The sequence below is a fragment of the Dipodomys ordii genome, unplaced genomic scaffold (genome assembly GCF_000151885.1).
Source record: "Dipodomys ordii isolate 6190 unplaced genomic scaffold, Dord_2.0 Scaffold36, whole genome shotgun sequence".
NCBI classification, from domain to species: Eukaryota; Metazoa; Chordata; class Mammalia; order Rodentia; family Heteromyidae; genus Dipodomys; species Dipodomys ordii.
The window spans coordinates 16724239-16748081 of record NW_012267252.1 but is presented as its reverse complement, the minus strand read 5'-3'; the positions used below and the strand labels follow the sequence as shown (position 1 = coordinate 16748081).

The 23843-nt window shown below is 51.8% G+C and overlaps 1 protein-coding gene across 1 annotated transcript in view; it reads right to left on the bottom strand.

Moving 5' to 3' along the window:
• Positions 1–16977: 16977 nt before the first annotated feature.
• Kcnk18 (potassium channel, two pore domain subfamily K, member 18) overlaps positions 16978–23843 on the bottom strand; it is a 16303-nt gene continuing 9437 nt past the window's right edge. The window contains exons 2-3 of the mRNA XM_013017615.1: positions 22717–22845; positions 16978–17807 (exon numbers count right to left, since the gene is read on the bottom strand). Of these exons, the coding sequence (XP_012873069.1) occupies positions 16978–17807; positions 22717–22845 (959 nt within the window). The remainder of the gene's footprint in view (positions 17808–22716; positions 22846–23843) is intronic.

Below are 23843 nucleotides of genomic sequence, written 5' to 3'. Positions count from 1 at the left end.
CGGGTCCCCGGGCGGGGCGTGGGGGGGATGCACAGGAAAGGGGGGGGTCCTGAAGCCCAGGGCAAGAGGTCAAAGGTCCAGGGGAAGAGTGAAGGCCGGGGTGAGGAGGCCGGGGTCAAGCGCTGTCTACACACACACACACACACACACACCTTCGCACCCCTCCTTTCTCCTCCAGGCTGCAGCCCACGCAGGCGTGGAGTCCTGACGCCCTCGGGTGGGTGATGGGAACAAAGGAAAGGGGGGCCGTGGGAGTGGAGGGGGCGAGCACCCCGAACCTCAAGTCTGAGCGTCTTGGAGTTCTGGTGGACAGGACAGACAGACAGACAGCCCACCAGATGCACCTGTTTGGGGGCGGGGGAGGGGCGCGCCTATGCACACACGCACTCTTCCACGCACGCGTGCACACACCCACACTACAAAGAGGCCCTTCCCCGGGCCAGGGGACGACTCTTGTCTTCTTGGAGATTCTCTTAAAAATATGTGTAGTCCCGTCCTTGTTTCTCGCAGAGGAATCTGACCTCGCGCGAGGTCCGGCCCTCCTCTCCGTCCTCCCAGAGCGCCCCTGTGCTCCCCACCGCTGCCCTCCGATCCAGCATGAGAAGAGCTGGGTGGAGAGGTAAGTAGGTCAGTGGCGGCTGGAGGAAGAAGTCCCAGGGTGTGTGCAACTTAAATATTGAACGAGAGGAAGACGGAGACCCACTTAGGAAGAGGAAGCAGAAAGCAGTGCTTCAGAGGGGGCTGCATGGGGGGGGCACCGAAGTGTGGGCTCTGGGCCTTCAGAACCGGACCAACCTCCCCCCTTCCCCCCCCATTAGGATGAGCCATGACAGCAAGGGGCTTCTGCTGAGCTCTGGGGGTCAGGGGCTCCCACCATTGCTGGAAGGAGAAGGTCATGGCGCTGCTGGTCCTGCAGATCTGCCCAGCAAACACAACATGTAATGCTTCTCCTTGGGAGCCCAGAGTTCAGCCACCGGCTCCCCAGCCTGCAGCATCTTGTCTTTTGTCAGACACCAAGAGCAGAGAGGGCACAACAGCAGCGCCAGGATTGGCTTTTCCCTTTAAAATTCAGTATTTTAGACCGTGTGTAGCCACCTGGGATAGAGCAGTTGTTTGAAATAGACATGATTGGAGAGCCTCTAGCAGGCGTTAAGCATGCATGCGGGTCAATTTCACAAGTGATAGGCTTGCACTTTACAAGGCTCCTTTAACCTTACCTTGCTCACTTTCTCCCCTGTCCCTCCAGCCACTAACAGCCCCTCCCTCAGAGTGTGATGGAGACCACAGCTGGAGCTCCCTTTCAATCCTTTCTCTGTTCTGGTGAAACTGGAAGGGATTGAATACAGGGAAGATGTGGAGTTTCCATAACCTTCTTTGGCAAAGGAGGGCTGGTACTGCTGAGGTCTCCCCTCACCAAAGAACTAGGTAACACGGAAAATGAACTCCTCCCCAGATCAAACAAAGGGTGAGAACAGAAATGTGCAGAGCCATGTGGAGCGTTTCTGTGGTGCCCAGGCTGGCTATGATGAGAGGAAGATGCTGGAGCTGGCAGAGAGCGGGGCACGGGGTAGGAAAGGCAGAAGCAGGAACAGAGCCCTACGACTCCCCAGCTCTTACAGAGATGCTCAGACACACTAGAATGCCCGAGAAATGCCAGCAAATGCCATGGAGACCCAGGGAACGGGAAGCAGGCTCATCCCATTTGGTGGCCAGGAGCGAGGAAACGGGGAGACTCTCCCCAAGTGGAATGGCCTTTCTGGAGAGCCATCAGAATCGCTGGGGTCAACTTGCTCATCCAGCTATCTTTCTGGGTCTTTATTCACTCTGGGAGGCCACTTTAAATAGTGCCCTGAGCTTTGTGGTATTACCCAGTGGTAGAATACAAGGTCTTACGCTGTGGGAGGCCCTGGGAGGAAGAGGAGGAGGAGTTCCCCACAGTTCTCCTGAAGACAGGGATCTGGACCGCACACTCCCAACTGTCCCTGTTGAGCCCAGAATACTCACTGGACCCCCCGGAGGAGACCACAGCCCCCAGGGACTGCACCCCTTTTGCTGGAAGAGGGGGGTCTTTCCCATTTGTGAATGGGTCCCTGGCCTGGCCCCTCAGTCCTAAGACCCTCAGGGCCGACTACCTCAGCTAAACACTCTGAGAGAAAAACAAAGTTGCCTTCTAGACAGAGCTTTACAGGTATCATCACCACCTAAGAATCCTTCAGCCAAGACCTCTGTCTGCTCATACCCTCCTGGGGTGCAAAGATGTGGGGTTAACAATGGCATCAGTGGGTGCTCCACTCTGTGTGGCTGCTCAGGCTTGGGTGGAGCTGACTTAAGCACCTAGAGCAAGAATGCCCCTCCAGACTGCTGTCTCTCCCACCTGGGCCCCAGAGAAACCCCACCCAGGTCCTCAGAAGATGAGGGGGTCAGTGCAGCAATGTCTGGGGGAGGTGAGGTACGCAGGCAGTTTCTGGGTCCATCACAATGCTCCCTGCCCCTGCCTTATTCCAGTTTTTTCATTCTGAGTGATCCACCATGGTCCGAAAGCCTTAAACTGAAAATTCCAGAATGGCACAGCATAGCTGAGTAGCTTGCTGAAATCTTGGCCTGTTCTCTCTCCAGCCTAGGACATGAAGTACTACCCTCACCCCCCACAATCCCGCACTACTCCTCTCCTTCCTGCACACCCCTGCCTGTGAGTCACTTAATGGCCATCTTCGTCATCCTAGGACCGAGGCAGTGGCCCAGTGCTTGTGTCCAGGTGACCCTTATTTTTACTTAATAACAGCCCCAGGCTCAAGGCCATGACGCCGGCAGTCCAGATATGTCCAAGAGAGACTGTCAAGTGTTGCTTATGAATGTCAGATCGCAGGAAGAGGGTCTATAAAAAACAAGAGGGCCAAAGCACTTTGTTAATTTCAGATAAGACAGAATTCAAAGCAAAACTTTAAATAGAAACTCATACTAAGTGTGAGTTTTTCATAAAGAACAGAAAGACAAGAGTCATGTACCAATAATTGGGCTCAAAATAGACGAAATAGAAATGGGCAAGATTAGTTGGTAGCTCATGCTTGTAATCCTAGCTACTCAGGAAGCTGAAATATGAGGACTGAGGTTTGAAGTTAGCCTGGACAGGAAAGTCTATGAGAGTCTTATCTCCAATTAACCAGCCAAAAGCTGGAAGTGAAGGTATAGCTCACATAGTAGAGCATCAGCCTTCAGCGAAGAAACTAAGGAACAACACTCAGGCCCTGGGTTCAAGGTCCACAACTGGCACCAGGAAAAAAAGGGGAGACAGAATTAAAAGGAAGAATGGACAATTTTCACAAAGTAGGGAAGCTGATCATTTTTTCCCAGCAATTGACAGAACTCAGAGCAAACAAGCAGACACAGATGATGGAAACTGAGGCACTGGCCACTTCAGTTTGATGGATGTGTATTTACCCTGAACTATAGCAGACTTCACATGCTTTTCCTGTAAACCCTCAAGGTCTTCAGCAGGATCTGTTTCATTTAATTAGAGGGCATTTTCCCCTCTTTACACCAAATCTAATTGCTGTTTAACATACATATAAAGAGACTAGCATTTTAAAAAGAAACGTGTTTCATTTCCTTGATTTTCTGAGATCTGTTTGGAAGTGTACTGCAAAACAAGAGCTTCTTATAAAAATTAACCAAATCAATTGTACCGACGTTCAGAGGGAATGGCAAGCAAATGTCAACTTACTTGAAAGATGCCTTGCTGTTGGCCAATGAAATTAGGGTGTAGATGCGCAGATTAAATAATCCAATCATGGAATTAACTGGCTTCATGCAGCATTATCTGTGGCCCTCTGGGTTTGGCTGCTTTAAGAGCATCTCTGTCCTGTCTGAGGACATTTGCTCTCTAAGTGCAGGCTCAGGAGACAGACAGGGCTCAATTCACGTAGGCCTTCACCCTCCACTCTCTCTGCTGTGACTCTTTCAGCTGCTCCAGTGTCTGCCCCATCAGCCACCCAGGCTTCCCACAATGCACCCTTCTCACTGGCCACCAGACCTCCCAGGCACTACACTGCCACCTCTGCTCACACTTCATGTCAAAGGTCGTCAGTGGGGCCCAATGGGACGTGTCTCATCCAGCCCTGACCACTCTCCAGCTTAATTTGCCACGCCCACTATGGCCCTCTGGTTTATTATCAAATTCCTTTCTGATTGTCTTGGCTCTTTCATTGGCCTTGAGTATCTCCAGACTCATCTATGACTCAGCTGCCCTCTGCCTAGTAGGAGGTTCTTCTGAGCTCCCATTCTGTCTCTCACTGTTCATATACCCTGCTCTCCTTACTACCCCAGGGCCTTTGCTCTGGCCACACTACAGTCTACAATGTCCTTTCCTCTTCCTCCTCTCCTGAGTTAATCTCCTATGTCCTTTCAGTCTTAGGTCAAGACACACAGGTAGGTAGAAAGGAAATGGATGGCAAAGTATGTCTCCTGGGAGAAGAAAGTCTTCTCTAACCCCTTGAGTGTCACCTGCCCTATATTGGCAGGCCCCCAAGCCCTTTAATCCTGCCACTATGCATTATGATTGAACTTCTACTTATGTGGCTGCTGGGTTAATATCTGCTCCAAGTCCTGATCACAGCCGTGACCCAGAGCCTCCGGCTGCCACAAGTGAGCTCATCGAGTGAGAATTCTAAATGCCGCCACGGACTCCAGCTCCCTGCTCACTTTAGGCAAGGGACTCGCCATCTGAGGGTGACTGATGGGTGCTACCAGCAGGCATCCACCATCGTGGGCCCCTGGCCTCGCTGGCCGTGCCCTCCAAGACCCAGAGGTGCCATGTGCAGCCCAGATCCCTCTCCATATAGCAGTGACTCCCTCCCCCCTTCCTCACATCCCCTCCCTCTACCAGCCCCCAAAGCCCACTTGATTGACCATGCAACAGGGATGCTGACTCCACCTTCTAAAGCCCCCACTATGGACTGGTCCAGAATCTTGCCTTCAGTCCATTCCTTGTGGATGTGTCCCCATGCCCATGTCCTCTCCTGTTCCTCCTGACTCTTGTCCATGCCCAGACTGGTCATCTTCCTGGAATATTCTCCTGTGCTTACCCAGGGGAACCCAGCTAGGGGCAAAATGCCCAGAGCTGTCCCCTGGCCCCAGTTTCGCTGTCACAGGGGAAGTCTGCCTCGGCCAGTGCTCTATTGAAGTATGTCTTCCCTTGGATGTGGCGTTGAAATTTCTCCTCCCTTCTCTGGCCAGGTCATCTGTCACCTCTCGAGCTCCAGCAACCCTGCACTAGCCTCCAGAAAATTCTAGATTTCCTATGTGGCTCATGCTATCCTTCCACTAGACAGCACAGGAATGGCACAGCGATGCCAACAGGGCTCTAGGGGTGTGAAGTCTGATGGCTGCTGTTGGCACACACAAAATGGTGGCTCAGAAAGGCCTCTGCCTGTGGCACTGAGCCCTGAGGCCAGGACAGCGAGAGCTGGAGCTCTGCTTCCTGGATCTTTGTGGCTTAGAAGCAGCTGATGTCTGGCACTTTGAGTGCTGATAGGTGGGGGCCAAGCAGTGGTCCTCAGCAGCACAGGACTCAGAGGGACCCCAGACTTGAGACGCAGGTCGGTGGAGGCCTCCACATCCACTCAAAGCTGTCTTCTCCCATTTGCTATGCCGACTGCACACCCAGACACCCACAGGGCAGAAGACATTAGTGGGGAATCGATAGTCCAATAGGGCAGGCTACAAAGATCCAAACCCAATTATGTTGTTTAGAAACTTGCTGTAACTAAAAGGCATCTGAGAAATCACTGTCACCATCTCTGAGGGGGAGAGAAAGCCAGTCATTATGTCCAATTGCATTTCTATCGACTGTCGTCTTGTGGAGGATGTGGGCTCCTGCACCCTAGTGTTTGGGTGTTGCAGGGGCATGTATGCATACACACACACACACACACACACACACACACACACACACACCTTCCTTTTGGGGGGATGTTTCTGGCCCACCGAGTCACACAGGTGACCTGAGATGCTTTTGATAGGGCCACTTCTTAATTCTCACCTTGAAATTTAGGGTCTCACAACCCCAAGCCCACTTAGGATGGCAGAGCAGGAGAGACCCCCTCCAAGGCAGTGTGGAGGGACGCAGTGGCTCCTACATCCCTCTGCCACAGGGTGGGAAAGACCTGCAGGTCCTGTAGGAAGTTGCAAGTGAGGCCGTTCCTGTGTCCCTGGGGTTGTCATCGAAGTCCTGCGGAAGCCTCCTGACTGAGCGACTACCACCGGGCCTAGTTGAGACAACGCGGCAGCGCAGGGTTCACTGCGGGAACATGCCACAGACGCTCTTCCTCTGCGCAACCCGAGCTCACCAGACAGCTGGACAGCCATGGGAGGAAAGCCGTGGGATTCAAAGGCTGAGCCACAGAAGAGGAGGATCCAGTCATGGGTGGATGCGCCACAGCGCCCCACCCCAGTGCCCCGCCCACCGGGCCCCACCCACAGAGCCCCGCCCACCGGGCCCCACCCCCAGTGCCCCGCCTACTGCACCATGTCCACAGAGCCCGCCTACCGGGCCCCACCCACAGAGCCCCACCCACCGTGCCACATCCACAATGCTCCGCCCACCGGGCCCCACCCACAGTGCCTGCTCACTGCACCATGTCCACAGTGCCCCGCCCACCGGGCCCGCCCACAGTGCCCCGCCCACTGCACCATGTCCACAGAGCCCCGCCCACCTGGCCCCCCCACCGGGCCCCGCCCACTCTCATGCCCTCCCAGTGCTGATAACAGCTTGTTCTGGGGAGCGGAAGTGGCGGGTTTGTGAAGACCTCACTTCTCAGTTGAGATTTTCTGCCCTTCCATGCTTTTTAAAGATTTTTTTTTACCTGAAGCTCCTGCTGTTCTTTTCTCCTACTTCCACTGGGAGGTAGATCATACAGACCAAAAAGGATGCAAATAATTAAAAAATAAGTGCTCAGTGAACCCCAGGTCAGTGTAAAACCCCAGGAAAGGAACAAAAAGAGAGGGAGAAGCCCCAGCCTCTCCTTCAAGCACAATGCCCATCCCACACTGTGCAGTCATTGCCTTTGGAAATGGATTTTAGTAAACATCATTTTGTGACAAAACACATCAGTAATTGTTTTGTTTTGGTTTTTAAGTTTATTGTGCTTTTGCTTTGCTATGAAAGTTAAATCTTCACTTGCAAAAGGGGCAGGGCACAGAGGCTTACACTTTTAATCCCAGCTACTTGGTAGTTCAAAGCCAGCCTGGGTGAGGCTCCTTCTCAACCAGTCAGTAGGCATTGTGGCACATACTTGTGATCCCAGCAGAGGTGGAGATAGGAAGATCATGACTTGAGGCCCACTCTGGCAAAAGCGTGAAACTCTATCTGGACAATAACTAAAGCAAAACAAAAAAGCTAGGAGTGGGACTCAAGTGTTAGAGCATCTACCTAGCCAGGGGTCCATTTATCTTCCAGGACCTAAGGAACTGGGAATGAAGGTTTAGGCTTAAGAAGGAGTGAGATGGAGCCAAGGGATAGAAAGAAAGGAGTGAGGCCGGGGCCCTAAGCAAAATGGAGCTGGGACAGATTGGCAAGGGGCCCTGACATCCACCAGCCTAGAAGGCAGGGTGCCAGCCCCTTGCAGAGCCCTGGCCATGAAGCCCAGCTCTGGGTGGCACTGCTCTATAACTGGAATCTCTGCCCTTTGCCTTCATCAGCGTCTGGGAGTGACAGAAAGTGAATCCCAAAGAAATAACATAGGAGTCTCAGCCTAGGGGCAAACATGGCAGATTGGGCAGCATAGGCCAGATGTTTCCTTGCAGCTCCTTGGGGCAAGAGAGGGCAGCACCCCACCCCCACCCCTGCCCCAACCCACATCAGGTCCCTGCCCTGCAGTGTCTGTGGTTTGGAGTTGCCATCGTCATCAGGGCATGGTGTCCCTGAGTCACTTGCTGGGAAGGAAGAGGCGGTGCTGGGAGGGGAGGCGCCTGGCCTCCCAGGAGTGCACAGGGCTTGCCAGCCATCATATCTGATGCCTGGTGGACAAACATGAGCTGAGAAGGCACAGCCAGAGCTGTGAACAGCAGCTGGGCAGAGCTCTGGGAGGACAATGCTGTCCCTGACAAGTTCTAAGGGAGGTGGGAGGGGGCGTGGCTTGAGGCCCAGGTCTGCCAGCAGACACCTACAAGGGAAGACCTTGGTTGGCTGGGAGTTCCGAGGGCAAGCAGCTCCCGCCCAGGGAGCCCTTTGCTTCATTTAAAATGAAGGCAGGTGTCCATACTCTACCCCATCAAGCCTGGGTGTCTGTGCTATTTACTGGCCCATGGGATCTGTAGTTCTCAACAGCAAAGAATATTCCATTTGGAGAAAACTTTAGGGAATTCTTGGCCACGTTTCTCATTTACATTCACACTTTTTTTTTAATGTCACAGGGAAGCTGAATATTTAAAACAGAGCAAAAGCTGGGGTGCTGGCCACACACGCCTGTACTCAGGAGGCTGAGATCTGGAGGATCATTGTTTGAAAGCCAGCTTTGGTAGAAAAGTTGTTGAGATTCCATTTCTAATTACCAAGCAAAACTCCTGGCTGGAAGTGGGGCTCAAGTGGTGAAGCATCACTCATCAGCAAGAAAGCTAAGGGAGCTCATGAAATCTAGAGCATAATACTGGTATCAGCAAAAAAAAAAAAAAAAAGACAAAACAACAACAAAAACCCACACTAAACCAAAACTACTCAGGCCAAACAAGGATAGAAAAGTAGGATCTGCACTTGACCATTTTAGCAGTGTACACAGGGGAAACTGAGGCACAGAGTCAATCCTGACTGTTAATCCTTGTAGCATAAGAGGTCTAGTGAGTATCTTTTCCCCACTCAGGGATGGTGCTCTATCATTTGAACCACTGCTCTACCCTCTGACTGGTCAGTCTTATTCTACACTGAATCCCCACTCCCACTTGGTTTGGTCCTGACATGTAATAGATGCTCAATAAATACTGATCTGGCAGGAGACAGGCAGGCAGTGCTCTGGCCTCTACACTGTCATCTCTGTTTTTCTACAAACACAGCTACTTTTTAAAGAGACTAGAGGGGGCTTGGACCTCATGAAGGATCCTTAATGACCTGTGTTTGGATTTACAGTGCTTGAAAGGGGCTTATTCTCTGATCTAAATAGCAAGAATAAAAGCAGAGTCCTAAGAGGCTGGGGAGGATGAAAGGGGTCGCGATTTGCACCCAAACCAGAGATGCTCTTTGTTGTCAGCATCCAAGTCAACTTCAAAGTTCTCTGCTCAATTGCGATGCATATCTGTTGCCATGGCAACAACTTTGTGTGTGTGTGTGTGTGTGTGTGTGTGTGTGCCACCCCCCCCAATCACCTAACCTGGTCAACCTGCAGCCAGCCACAACATCTGCCTGGCTTCAAGAGCACTGTGTGGGGACACAGGAGTCAGGGTCACCCCCACAAGGCATGACATAGAGCCTCAATCCAGGGGACAAGGAGTCTGACAGACATGCATGAGCAACCCCTGTGTGCTGCACCGCCAAGTTCCCTCCTCCAGAGCTGTGACCCAGGGCCTGGTACCCAGAAGGTATTGGCCGCAGTGCCTGCCTGAGTAAATGTAACCAGAGTCACTGGGACGCTTCTGAAATCAGCAAGTGCCCAGCTTCACCTGAGACGCTTCTGAAATCAATCAGCAAGTGCCCAGCTTCACCTGGGACGCTTCTGAAATCAGCAAGAGCCCAGCTTCACCTGGAAGCAGCGGCAGGCAGGCACCCCTCCAATAGTGGAGACAGAAGACAAGGGAGTGAAGGCCGCCCTTCACTTCTAACGGGCTGGAGCCACTGTTAGAAGGCTGGAGCTGCCTCACAAGTTGGAGAGGTGAGAGGAACTCTGGGCTGGGAGCATCTCAGTGGGTGGATGGCCGGGGTCTGCAACTGTGGGAGAAAGTCAGGGCTGGAGATGACATTTATATCCACCAGTGTGCTGAGAGCAGAGCAGGGAGAGAGTAAAGACAGACAAGAGGCAAAGGACACGCATCCCAGGCTACCTGGGACCAGACAGAGCACCAGGGACCCTGTTTCAGGGGCTACAAGAAAATGACAAGGAGAGGCACTGGTGGCTCACGCCTGTAATCCTAGCTACTCAGGAGCCCAAGGTTTGAGAACCAAGGTTCAAAGCTAGCTCAGGCAGATAAATCCAAGAGACTCATCTCCAATTATCCAGCAAAAAAAAGCCAGTAGTGGAGGTGTGGTTCAACTGCTAGAACACCAGCCTTGAGTGCAAAAGCCAAGCAGGAGCACAAAGACCTGAGTTCAAGCTCCAGTGCAGGAACCAATTTTTTTTTAAAAAGTGACAAGAGGGCTGGGAAGGTGGCTCAGTGGTAGAGTGCTTGCCCTGCATACATGAGGCCCTGGGTTCAATTCCTCAGTACTACATAAGCAGAAAAAGTTGGGAGTGGCGCTGTGGCTCAAGTGGTAGAGCGCGTGGTAGAGCGCTAGCCTTGAGCTGAAGAGCTGAGGGACAGCGCCCAGGCCCAGAGTTTAGGCCCACAACTGACCAAAAAAAAAAAAAAGACAAGAACAGTCTGGATAAGCACAGGGGTGCCCAAAGATCCCTTGGACACCAAGTGAACCTCTGTGGGATGTGGTCCCCACAGTGTGTGTGCTGGTTCCTACCTAGGGGAGGGGCTGCCCACTCTACCTGGACCTGGAGACCCCAGGCCTCAGCAGGGTCATATTGGAGTGTTACATGAGCCACTGCTAACTCTACCAGGCCCAGCCCTGAGGGTCACACCTGGCCATTTACCTTTATCCTCAGCCAGATGGTGGAGGAAGGGGGTGCCGGAGAGAGCTGAGTTCTGCCAGTGTGGCCTCCTAAACATAGCAAGGGGACAGCTGGGTGGATTTTTTTTCATTTGCACATTTGATCAAAAATGCCATGGTGCTCTCTGGACATTGTGTCTTTTGAGCCTCATAACAGTCCTTCAAGATAGGTAACTTTGAGGGGGATGGGGAGTGAGGGATGGAGGTTGAATTCGGGGATGTATGCTAGCTTAGACAAGTGTTTTGCCGTTTGAGCCAGGCCCCGAGTCACTTTGCTTTGGGGCTTGTTTTTCAGTTACTCTCTCGGGCTTCTTTTACCCAGGTTGATCTCAAACCAGGATCTTCCCTGCTCTGCCTCCTGAGCAGCTGGGATAGATGTTCACCACCACACCCGGACCGAGGTAGGCTCCATTTCTAGGACTATTTGACAAGTCAAGAAACTTGCTGACTGCTGGAGGCGTGGCTGGAGGCGTGGCTGGAGGCGTGGCTGGAGGCGTGGCCGTGTTCACAGCACCAGCCAACAAGTCAAACATCAGAAACTGAGTTGGAGTTCCGATCTCAGACCAAAAAGAAAAAAAAGTTGCTGAGACTTGCACCTGACCAGAGAGCTTGTCTTTACCAGCAAAGATCTTTGTTTGTTTGTTTGTTTATTGTGAAAATACTGTACAGAGGGGTTACAGTTACATGAGCAAGGTAATGAGTACATTCCTTATCAAGTATTGTTGCCTCCTCCTTTTTCCCCCCTACCATCCCTTCCCCCCCACCTCCACAACTATACCCCCCCTCGCCTAAATTGTAAAGTTTGTTTTTCAATATAGCATCTTCTACATCTCATTGTTGCAATGGATCCACCTGTATCCAGCAAAGATCTTAATCACCCACCTAACTGGCCAGTCAGCTTGGTGTTGAGGGGATGCTCTGGAGAAGGTTCTGGACATCTCTGGAAGATGACAAAAGCTAAAGCATGTCGTTTGTAGTTTGGGGTTTGAGCCATTCCTGTCAAGCCTGCTGTCTGGCTCTTGCTCGATGGAAACTCTCCTGTATGGTTCTCTTTCTGGGAGTGTATGTGTGGTAACACAGGCAGGGGCGTAGTGCTGATGGACAGGTGTCTGGGTCATCATCTGGAGAGGCCATTAGAAAGGCCAGCAGGATAAGTGGGAATCTGGTGCAAGGGGGACCCTCCCTGGGGATAGCATTCCCTCTCTCCCCATACATGTCCCTGGACCAGAGTGAGAAAAGGGCATTTCCACACCTATGCCTTTAAGACCATCTCCTAAAAAAAAAAGACAAAATAACCCAGTTGAAATTATTTATGAGCATGAATATTTATTTAGAATGAATTTTAAAAACCAAATAACAAACTTCACAACATTGACAAGTTCAAAACCACACCAGCCTGCCAACACATCCATAGGACTCTCAGAACTCCCAGAATCCCCAAATAAGAGAGAGATCCTCAGCCAAAGTGTGGTCACCTTGCCCTTGACGGTTTATTAATGTCAGCCAGGAGAAATACAATCCTTCCTCCCAAGTTCTGCCTGCCAGAGCTTGGCCAGGCTTCTCAAAATTGGAGAAGGCAGGGAAGCTTCCAGAACGAATGGCAAGCCCATACCAGTGGTCTGGCACAAGCTGTCAGGGGCAAAGTGTTTGACCCAAACACCAGCCAGCCCCGACCATCTGGGTAGACTGGTGATGGGGATCTGTGCCAGCCACAGGTGTTCGCTGAGGACATACCATGTGCCACCACAGCCAGGTCTCCTGGATCACAGCCTGTCCATCCCCAGCGGCGCTCCCAGGAGGCCTGGCCTGGCCTGCCCTGTCTGTCCTGGGTCTACCCTAACACAGTAATACTCAGAGCCACTGGCTAGAACCACTCAGCTGTGTGAGAAGCGAAAAGCAAAACCGCAGCTCCGAGTTGGTGGACCTTACTCCCAAAGGCTGCAACACAGTGGGTTTCCCGCTGGCCAGGATCTGGACATGCTTGGAGCTCCAGAGTGTCCCCTATAAGCTGCCCCACCCCCCAAAAAAATGCCAGAGGGAAAGGAGCCAATAGTGGAAGGAGTTACAGGACACTCTGATGAGCTGTGATGACTGGAGGGGTAACATTTCACACACTGAGGGGGGCTGATAGGACTTGTGAGTTGAGAGGCAGAGGGCAGTGATGGAAAGTGCTCCTTCCCAGGCAGGGACAGAGGTAAGGACAAGAATCTGAGATGACTGCCCTCCTTGGGGGACCACTGATGTCTGAATTTAGTGGAAAGTGCTATGGAATGCCCGTTTGTGTCCCTCTGTCCCCCTCAACCCTCCAAAGCCTCATAGGTCCCTCCTTAGCAGTGCAGGACAGAGGCTGAGCTGTCTGTCACCTGCTGGTCCTATAAGAAGCTGATGCCACCTGCTGGTCCCTGAGCACAGCGTCCATGCAGTCTGGATGCGCCATCTGTTGGTCACTCAGGGAAGTGCATGCCTATTGCCTTGCCCCACTGGGAACCCTACAGGACCCCAAGATTCTAATCCAGGTACAGGAAGGTCACAGATAAACAGTTTTGTGGGACAGGACATTTTTCTGCACTCATGGGTTCCAGATCCAGGAACTTCTAGAAAAACAGGCTCCCAAATTTGAGATGTGCACTTTGGTTAAGCTCAGACCCTTTAGCCACACCCATAGTGCGGCTAGCTGCTGGTCAATCTGGTAGGAATTCCCCCTTCCCACACACCAAAAACAGAGAAAAGATCCCAGGCTGGGCAGGAAGCATCCTTCCATCACTAGGAGGATCTGTATTTGGAGAAGGTCAAGAAAAACTCCAACTCGAAATTTGCTGGAATTCCCGATGCAGGCCCCTCCAGCCCCCCTCCCCTGTCCAAAAGCTCTGCCCTCAGTGCTCCTATTTATGACAGAACCCTGCAAAGTGGGGGTGGGAGGATCAAAAGGGGAGAGAGCATGATGATGAAAAAGACCCGATTGGCTTATTTGGACACCTCAGAGTTGGATCTTGACAAGGGATGGGACATCATGACAGTCTTAGAGGAGAGGGCAGAAGTGTGGAGGAGACAAGAGTGACCAGGTCCAGGAGTCTGGGGACACTGGTGAGAGGAGGTTAAAGGTAGATGGTGTCCAGAAGGCAAGTCTTCATCCATTCCAGAAGGGAGAAGGGCACTTCAGGCTGGAAGAGCAGTTTGTGCCACCTCGGGCTCTCAACTCTGGTGGCACATCGGAGATGCCCTGGAACCTCTGAGATGCCCCAGTGCCCAGACAGCAACCCTAGACCAGTGATGTCTGAATTTAGGGGGGGGATTCTATAGAATGCCCATTTGTGTTCATCCCCACCCAAGACATTTATTGAAATTCTACCTCCCAGGGGAGGTAGGCCTTCTAGGGATTGATTCATTTTAGATGAGGTCAGAGGGGTGGGACACTGAGGATGGTTTTAGTGCCCTATGGAAAGAGAAATGGGACATGGGATCTCTGTGCTCAACCAGAAAGAAGGCCTTAGCCAGATCCTCACCTTTCTGTCTGTTCTTCTTCTTCCTGCCTTTTCAACCATGAGAAATCAATGGGTGATGATTTAGCCCCCTTGTCTATGGCAAAGTGTTATAATGGTTTGGATAGGAAATGTCCTCTCACAAAACTCTAGTGTTGGGAGCTTGGGCTCCAGCTGGAGACACTCTTCAGAAGCAGTGGCTCATGAGGGCATTAACTTCATCAGTGAGTTAATTTGCTGTTGAGTTTGTACTGAATGGGCCTATTAGGAGGTAGAGTCTAATTGGTGACTCACTGGGTGGGTGTGTCTTTGAAGTATATATCTTGTCCCTGACCCTCACCCGCTCTCCTTCCTGGCCAACAATGTAGTGAGCAGCTCTGCTCTACCACACCATCACCACCATGATGTTCAACCACCTCACAGACCCAGACACACAAAGCCAAATGACCATGGACTGAAACCATGAGCCAAAACAAATCACTCCTCCTTGAAGTCGTTTTTCCTAGGCCTTGTATCACAGAGATGAAAAACTGATGACCACAGCTCAGTGATGAAGAGGAAGGATGGTGGGATTTGGGTGGAAGCTCTCAGGTGGCAGTGTACCCTTAAAGCTGAGCGCCACAAATGCACACGCCTGCACAGGGACGCAGGAGTAACCGCCCAAGATGACAGCAATATAGGACACTTGAAATAAGGGTGAGAAATGAGGAGCAGAAAGTCATCCTGGGAAAGCTCTGTAGATCCATGGAAGAATTCTGAGCCACAAATGAAATAAGCAAAGAGAAGGACCTTTAGTTGTTCGTATCAAGTGGGGAGGGGCGGAGGGCTCATTGCTTGCTGTGGTGAAGTCACTTGAGACAATTCACTCGTAGGTTTCTGAGGATACACCTGACTCCTCTTTGGATGGCCTGCGTCTGGGAAGCAGCACCAGCGAGTGTCTGTGGGTCTGAGGCTAGACCTTGTGCTCCTACTTGCATGGACATTCTAAATGTGTTTGGATTTGTGGTGGCTGTTATTTATTATTATTAGATCACTGTAAAAGGGATTTTAATTCAACATGTCAGTTTATGAGCACAATGCATCTTGATCAAAGTCATCCCTTTCCGTGTGTGGGTTGGAAGGACTTTGCTTCGGGATTTTGTGGTTTGAGGAATGGGATGCCACACAACCCCTCCGCCCTGGGACTGCTGTCTGAAATCCCATCACCACGTGTCATGCCATTCATTGGTTGTTGCTCATACTGTGTTAGCTCCATTCCCTGAGGTAGGTCTTCAAGGGATGAAGGGATGAAGAATCCATCATGGTGGGGAAGAGGAGGAGACCTAAGCCCCTGGCAGTGACCAAAACCTAAGACAAAACAGTGAAGCCTTGAGAGACAGGCACTTTCCCTTCTTTTCAAGCTTGAACCTCCTGCCGATCTACCTGGCTTTCCCCCATGGTATTGTCCACCATTTATCCAGAGACAAATGTGTGCTGATCACAGGACCTAGTTGATCTTTACAAGACTGTCCAAAAAAAGCAGTATGTAGTCATACAACATTTCTAAAAACCAAGAACAATGACAACTTCCAATAAGTAGCAAAAGAGGCATGCCTTTCCAGGAGTGTGCCAGCTTGCTCACCCCTGGCCAGGAGAGGCCCTGAGGCAATTGAAGGGGAGTAGGTTCTGTGGGAGGCTCTCATAGAGGAGTGGGGAACAGGAGTGGGGGTGGAGATGAAGGAAGCTGCTACAGAGATTCCAAACTACAGAGACACACACGAAGAGAACAGAGCATGCCCCAGAGCTGTCCTAGAAGACGGGCAAGGGAGAAGGCAGTGTCAATCCACTCCATTAGTCATTGAATGATGGCTCCCATTAGCCCCATTCATCATTGATTGAAGGCTCCTCCTTCTACGCGGCCTGGCGCAGGTTCATACTTGCAGTGGCCAAAGGCAGTCCTCAGCTAGGATGCCAGGACATATGGGTGGATGACCTATTTCCTCTGCACATGGCAACCCAAGGAGCAGCTCAACAGAGTATCACCCAGCGCCACCCCTTCCATGGACCAACCCATCCATTCAGCCGGCAGCCTTCATACAAGCCAGCTCACTCAAGAGGTGCTATCCGAGTGTCAGTTAGAAGCACGGCCTCCCAGGCCCTTGGGAACACGAGAGACAATTCATTGAGTCACCTTAGTGGCTGGGCCAGAGCTAGCCTTGCATGCATTCATGCAGTCACTCAAAAAGAGGTTGCTCAGGCTAACTCTCTCATCAAATAGCAGGGAGCAGTTCAGAAAGGATTTTTGGGTTTTTTTTTTACATAACTGAAAGAACATATTCCCAAAACAAAGATAATTTTTGTGACAAGCAAACCAACATCATCAAAAGATTGTTGCTTTCATCTGTTTAAAGTGGTGCTTTAAAAAAGCAGTCAGAGGTCTGGAGAATGTAGCTCAGTGGTAGAGTGTCTGCCTAGCATATACAAGGTCCTGAGTTCAATGCCCCAGGAACACAAGAAAATAACCCAAACTGCAGGCAGGGGAGTAAAGAGGGCTCAGAGTAAGGGTGATGGGTTTTCCTTCTGCCCTGAGGCAGATTGAACTTGGCCTTCATGCAGGATTGGTCTCCAAGCCAAGGTCTCAGACAACCAGCTCTGGTGCCATAGGCTCTAGCCACACCACCCAAGGCTCACCTTAGGTCTGTCATGAGAGATGAGGGAGCCTTACTTTCTCACAAGCTGGTAAAACTTCCCTCGTGCAAAGAACAGCATCAGGCTCTTGTAGATGTGAATGAGTCTATTCTGCATCAGCTTGAAAGCAATGAACAGAATCTCCATCCCGATGATGATATAAATGGACAGGAAGAGGAAGAAATGAGGGTGCACTAACACAATGTCGCCAAAGCCGATGGTGGTCAGGGTGACGAAGCAGAAGTAGAAGGCATCCTCGAAGCCCAGCTCTGTCTCCCAGATGGGCAGGATGAGGGCCGCACAGGAAATGTAGGCGAAGACCACCAGGGCGATGACGGGGAGGGGGATGTCCAGCCTCTCCACCTGCCGGCCCACCTCGTCCAGGTTACTGATGATGGAGCAGGACAGCCGCCCCAGCATTAGCTCGGGGCAGGAGCTGCTTCTTTCCACGGCCCGCAGGGGTGGTTGCAACCTGTCCAGTTTCTCTCCTGCAACAAATCTCTCAAACAGCTCCATGTTGTAGCTTGGGGCTAAAGGACACCGGCCAGGCTTGGGGCCCTGGAGCTCCTCGGCCTCTATCACTATGTCAGGGACCACCAGGATGGGAGGCGTGGCCGCATCCTCCGGCCTCACCTCCTGCCTCTTCCTGCAGAGAAGCCGGGAGCAGCACCCAGAGGAGGAAGAGGATGACGAGCCAGGCAGGAAGGGGAGTGCTCGGAATTGATTATAAGACCTGGATAAGATGGTTGCCAGGATGTCACCTATGTCTGTGAGGACCAGGAACATCAAAGGGATGCCAAAGAGTGCGTAGAGCATGCACAAGAGCCTGCCAAGCCTGGTGACGGGGTACATGTGGCCATAACCTGAAAGAGAACAGAGCCCAGGCTTGTGGTCTGCCCATCCCCCTCCCCCTCCCCAAAACCTGCCACTTGTCCCTGACGGGACATTTCACTGTAGTTCTAGCTACTCAGGAGGTTGAGATCTGAAGAGGATCACAGTTCAAAGCCACTGGGGCAGCAAAGTCCAATGAGATGCTTATCTCCAATTAACCAGCAAGAGGCCAGAAGTAGAGCTGTGCCTCAAGTGGTACAGTGCCATCCTTGAGTAAAAAAAGCTAAGGGACAGTGTCTGGGGCCTAAGTTCAAACCCCAGTACTGGGCATCAAAAAAAAAAAGTAATTTCAATCTGGGAGCATAACTCAATGGTAAAATATATGCTTAAAGCTGGGCACTGGTGGCTCACGCCTGCAATCCTAGCAACTAAGGAGGCTGAGATCTGAGGATCACAGTTCAAAGCCAACCTAGGCAGGAAATTCCTTGAGACTCTTATTTCCAATAAACTACTCAAAAAAGCCAGAAGTGGTGCTGTGGCTCAAGAGGTATAACACTTGCCTTGAGTAAAAGAAGCTCAAAGATAGCACCCAGACCCCAAGTTCAAGCTCCAGGACCAGCCCAAAAAAATGCATAGCATTTGCAAGGTCTCAGGATCAACCTGCAGCCAAAAAGTAAATGAATAAATAAATAAAAATATTCATTTCAAGCATCTGCCACTTGGCTGGCTTTATGGAGGGCCAGGGAGGATCAGAAGCAATTCCTATCCAGATGTTTGACTTGAAATGTCTTTAGCAGGGACAGACATCTGCTGGGGGTGAGGTAACTGTCTTTTATCCTGCTGAGTGTGTGTGGGCGCCACTCACCATCCTTTTCCTCTCAAAAGTGCTAGTATATGTGTGCATGTGTGTGTGCATGTGTGTGTACACATGCATGCACATATGTGTCAGTATGAGGCTTGAACTCAGGGCCTGGGAGCTGTCCCTTGTTCACTGAAAGCTTGCTCTCTACCCCTTGAACCACAGCTCCACTTCCAAGGAGCTTATCTCCTCTGGAATGCCTGGCCCCCTCAGCTGATTGGTGGTAACAATAGGTACTTATTATATGCCCATGGCGTGCACAGCAGTGCACATACCATTGCAGCAGTGTGCGTACAATTGCCTTCAGAGCCACTGTGGCAGGTGAGACAGATAGGTCATAAATGACCACAAAGCCATCATCACCCAGTGTCTGCAAGCTGATGGCCCTGGTTCAAGTCCCAGTGCTGCCACTTAGTAGTCTGCTACTCCACCCTCAGGTTTTCACCTACTAGAGGGAGGGAGGAAGTGATTAATGCACTGTCCTTGTCTCTGAGCATTGGCTTTGGTTGAGTACAGGTGGGGAAACTGAGGCACAGGATAATAAAATGCCTTGGTCCAGGGCATAAACAAGCTCTCCAGGCTCCGGCCAGTGTTCCCCACTGTAATGAAATCCCATCACCGGGATGGGGCCTTTCCAGCAAAGGGAGGGGTGGGCCAGGGTCTCGGCACTCATGGGGGGTACTGCTCCTTCCTCCTCTCCCCCTCCCCATGCCCCAGGTGCAGAGGGTAGATGCAGAAAGAGGGTAACCCAGCATGGGTACCCAGAGCTTCAACCAACAGGGGGAAAGAGTCCGTGTTTAATGCCTGGGTTTAATTTGTGATGTCATAAAGGATGATTAATACAAAAGAATCAGCCCAATTATGTATATTAATTTGAAGGCAACTCCTAAGCAGGCTGAGTGCCAGTCTCCTCCAGGCTTGAAGCTCTTGGAGGCTCCTCTTCAGGCTCTGCCTGGCAGGGGTGGGTGAGGGTTGCGGGACGCCCTTGTCTCCTGGCCCCGTTGGGGGTTTGTCATTCCAAATGGAGATACCTCACAGCAAAGTACGAACAGACTGTTTTCTGTGTCATTAGAACAAAGGAGAGACCACCCTGGATTGTAAACTCAGAGAAGTTTTCCTGATGAGGTGGCTCACACAGATGGAGAGCCAGCCATAGCCCACATGCCAAAGGCTCCAGAGAAGCCTTGAGAAAGGCTGTCCGTGTGGTGGGTAGTCAGCATGCTGGGCATATGTCAAGGGAGTAAAAAGAGCGGAAATCCATCCTGCCATGCCCTTCGTGAGCTATGATCTTGATGCTGCTTTCCTGTGGAAGGAACTAAGAGATGGGCAGTGTGGTGGGTGGACTTCAGGGGCAGGGAGAGAGGGCAGGGTGCATCTGGGGAGGTGAGCAGGGTCTGGGGACCCTGAGGAGGGGGTGGTGTCTTGATCAGTATAGTGGGATGCTCCCAACTGTTAATTCTCAGAATCTACAGCTCCCACCTGGTTTGGAAAGGGGCCTTTGTGGGTGCTGTGAGGGACTTTGAGATACGCTGATCCTGGGTTACAGGTGCTCTTCAAACATGCCTGGGATCTGAGAGGATCCCAGACCCCAGGCGTCAGCATAGATGACTGAGCCTGCCCGTGGCATGGGTCCCCAGGGCCAGCATCCTTCTGGATGTCAGCAGCCAAGATGACACATAAATAGGGAGCTACCCGCCCCCCCATTCTCATGCACCCCTAGGAAGATCGAGACGGCTCCCCAGGAGTAACTAGTGACTCTCGTCTCCAGGATTGTATCTACTAGGTAGATTTAATTTGCTGGGTTTTGGTTTGTTTTGTTTGCCAGTCCTGGGTCTTGAACTCAGGACCTGGGGCACTGTCCCTCAGCTCTTTTTGCTCAAGGCTAGCACTGTACCAGTTGAGCCACAGCTCCACTTCTGTCTTTTTGGTGGTTACGTGGATATAAGAGTCTTACAGACTTTCCTGCCCAGCTTGGCTTTGAACCAGCTCCTCAGATCTCAGCCTCCTGAGTAACTAGGATTATAGGCATAAGCCACCAACACCTGGTCTGCTTAGATTTATTTTGATTCAGAGAAAGAGAAGATGGGAGGAGGGAGAGAATAGATAAGATTCATAAAATAGCTTTGAGAGCCAAAACTCTTGAATGCTGACCTTATTACCTGCATCTAATGGACAAGTGACCTGTGTGGGGTCACTCAGCCCACAGCTCACAAGGATCTGTACCCTTCCTATGCAAACTTTGCCCGTGTACATGTCTGATCTAAGCTTCTCCTTGGCAAACATGAGTCTGGAACGTCCTAGCCAAAGCCCCTTTGTAGCTCCCTGTGAGTGAGCCCTGTTTACAACCCAGTAGAGATGCTACCTTCCCAGAAAACATGCCCAGGAAGTGAGTCTCAGGGAACACAGAGCTTTGCACAGGGAAGATCTTTACCCCAATTACCGAATGCTGAAATGCAGAATGGAGAAGTATATGGTTTCCTCTAATGCACTGCTGCATTCTGATACCATCAGTTCATGTCCTCAGCCCCAGAATGTGTCAGAGCCCAAATACTTGCTTTTCTGCTCCCCACCAGAACGCCGGCCTGGCCAGATGGGAATGGCTGCAGGCAGCAGCCTCACACCTGCCGGGCGTCCCTTCTCCAGCATCAAGGCCAGGTACATGTCAGGTGGCCCAGAGAAGCAGGACAGGAAGCAATAGTGGTTCCGGAAGGACCTTCAAACACCATATTGATTACAGGGCGGTAATTACTGGGGCACACACTGTCCTAATTGACTTGTGCAATGGGTAGTGGCTTTGCTTGCTTAAGACTTAAACGGAGCTAATGCATTTCCATTAGATCGGTGATTTGAAGCCTGTGCTCCCATTAGAACCACCTGGAGAGCCCTGAAAAAAAATATACTGACGCCTGGGTCTGGTCCCTAGAGATTTCCATGTGATTGGTGGGGGAGGGAGGGCGGGCTATGATGATTCTGATTTGTGGCCAAGGCTGAGCCCCTGTGCACAGAACACATCAGCAGGCATTCTAATCCTACAGATCGGAAGGCTACGCCCCAGGGCTGATGGGACCTGAGAATTAATTTGCATTCCTAATGAGCTACCCAGTGATTTGGAGGCTACTGATCCATAGCCACTGTGTGACAAGGATTGCAATAGGAGTGTGGTACTGTTGCCTGCACAGCTGTTCGGTGGCTACAGCCGCAGTGGCCACCATGCTCTGATCTAGTGGAGCATCCCACCCAAGGGGCCCCAGGGCGGAGGGAAGAATGCTTTCATTGGCTCTGCCTGTGTTCCTGAAGGGGAGGGGGGGGGCGGATGGTGAACTTACGCCATCCTCCAGCTGCTGTCTGCCAGGACTACGTTACCAGCAAAGCCTGCAGCCCTCACCTGCGGCAGGGGGGGGTCACAGCCTCTTCGGAGGCTCTTGTGAGGATGAGATGGGAGAAGGGATGGGAAGCACGTTGGCACAGTGATGAAGCTTTTGTTCATAGGACTCGTGGCCATTTCCTATCCCCTGTCTCAGCCCTGGGCCCACCCGGGCCACAAGAGCTCATGGTCCATCACAGAGGACACGTGCGCGCTCCAAAAAGAAAACCCTAAATGTTCTCAGTGCTCAGCTGCCCCATCTCTGCCGCTGTCCCCATCTCTGCTCTCGGAAGCCCCTGAGCACATCACAGTCACACCCGTGATCAGGCCTGGGCACTTCTGCCTGGCCCCGGAAGCCTGTGTTAGGGACCCCGCATTCAGTCTGCTGGGTTCCCAGCCAGGTCAAACATGCGCTTTGCACCCAAGTATTCAGTCTGGGGGGCGGGGGAGAGACAAGAAAGGCTGAGATGTGGTCCATGCCTTATACCTTGGGGCTTCTGCCTGATTTCAGGGCTTCACCATCTTCTGGAAGGATGCTGGCTACTGAATAGCCCTACTCAGTACCAGATCCCAAGCTGGAACCCAGCCTGCCTGCATCCCGGAGGCCTAGCATTGGCACCCAGCACCCCCCACCAAGTGATCCAAAGTGTCCCTCGTGTGTCTCCCAGGAAGGCTGCTGTGGTGGCGCAGGGCAGGCCCGCCCGGCCTTCCCACTCACCCACAGTGCTGACCACCGTGCAGCAGAAAAACAGCGCGCTCAGGAAGGACCAGTCGCCGGGGGCCTTCAACCACTCTGGCTTTGCTTTCCGAAGATGCTCCTGCAGCTCCTTTGTTCTGCCTTCCACAACTCAAGGACAGAGAGAGAGAGAAGAAAAAAGAGGGAGAGAGAGGGGCCAGAGTGAAGCAGGGTGGGGGGTCCCACCCAGGGGAAGGGGCGGGGTCACCTCCAAGGAGCAGCCATGACAGGCCTGAGGTCCCCATCAACACCCAGATAGGCCAGATGCTTCTGTGACTCAAATCCTGTACTTGACAGGTCACCTGCACTCAGACCTGGAATTGCTGGAACTTTCCAAACCTCCCATTTCAAAGAGGAGTAAAGTTCTGTCTCCTAGAATTTGAACAACTAAAAGCAAGCATGCGTTTAGGAAATTCAAACTGTGTATGGACTCCAGGGCCAAGAGGCTTCTAGAGATGGCTTCAGATGGTTCTGTTGGCCTGGGCAGCCCATGGGCTTTGGGTCACTGCCCGCCAGACAAGGGTATGTTGAGGGGATGGAGCCAGACCTGGCACACAGGGAAGTTACCACCTCTAAGCACCAGCCTGGGAGTCCAGACCCTGGCATCTAGACTCAGCTCAGACTCTGCCTACTTCCCGGAGCTATGGACAAGAGGCTGCTTTCTGTGTATCAGTTTCCCCCTCTGCAAGGCCGCGTGTTGTAAGAGGTTTTGGAGTCAGATGCCTGGATCAGTATCCCTGATTCCATTTTCCTAGTTTGTGAGCCTGGGCACAATGCTTAACCTCCTCATGCCTCAGTTTCTTTCTTTGTCTTTCTCTCTCTCTCTCTCTTTCATTCTTTCTTGCTGGATTTGGGGCTTGAACTCAGGGCCTAGGCACTGTCCCTGAGCCTCTTTGTGTTCAAGGCTAACCCTCTGCCATTTGAGTCACAGTGCTACTTCTGGCTTTTTTAAATAGTTTAGTGGAGATAACCGTATCGTGGGAACTTTTCTGCTCAAACTGGCTTCAAACTGCTATCCTCAGATCTCAGCCTCCTGATGAGTAGCTAGGATTATAGTCATGAGCCACTGGCACCCAGCTTGCCTCAGTTTCTTAATCTGTAAAGTGGGG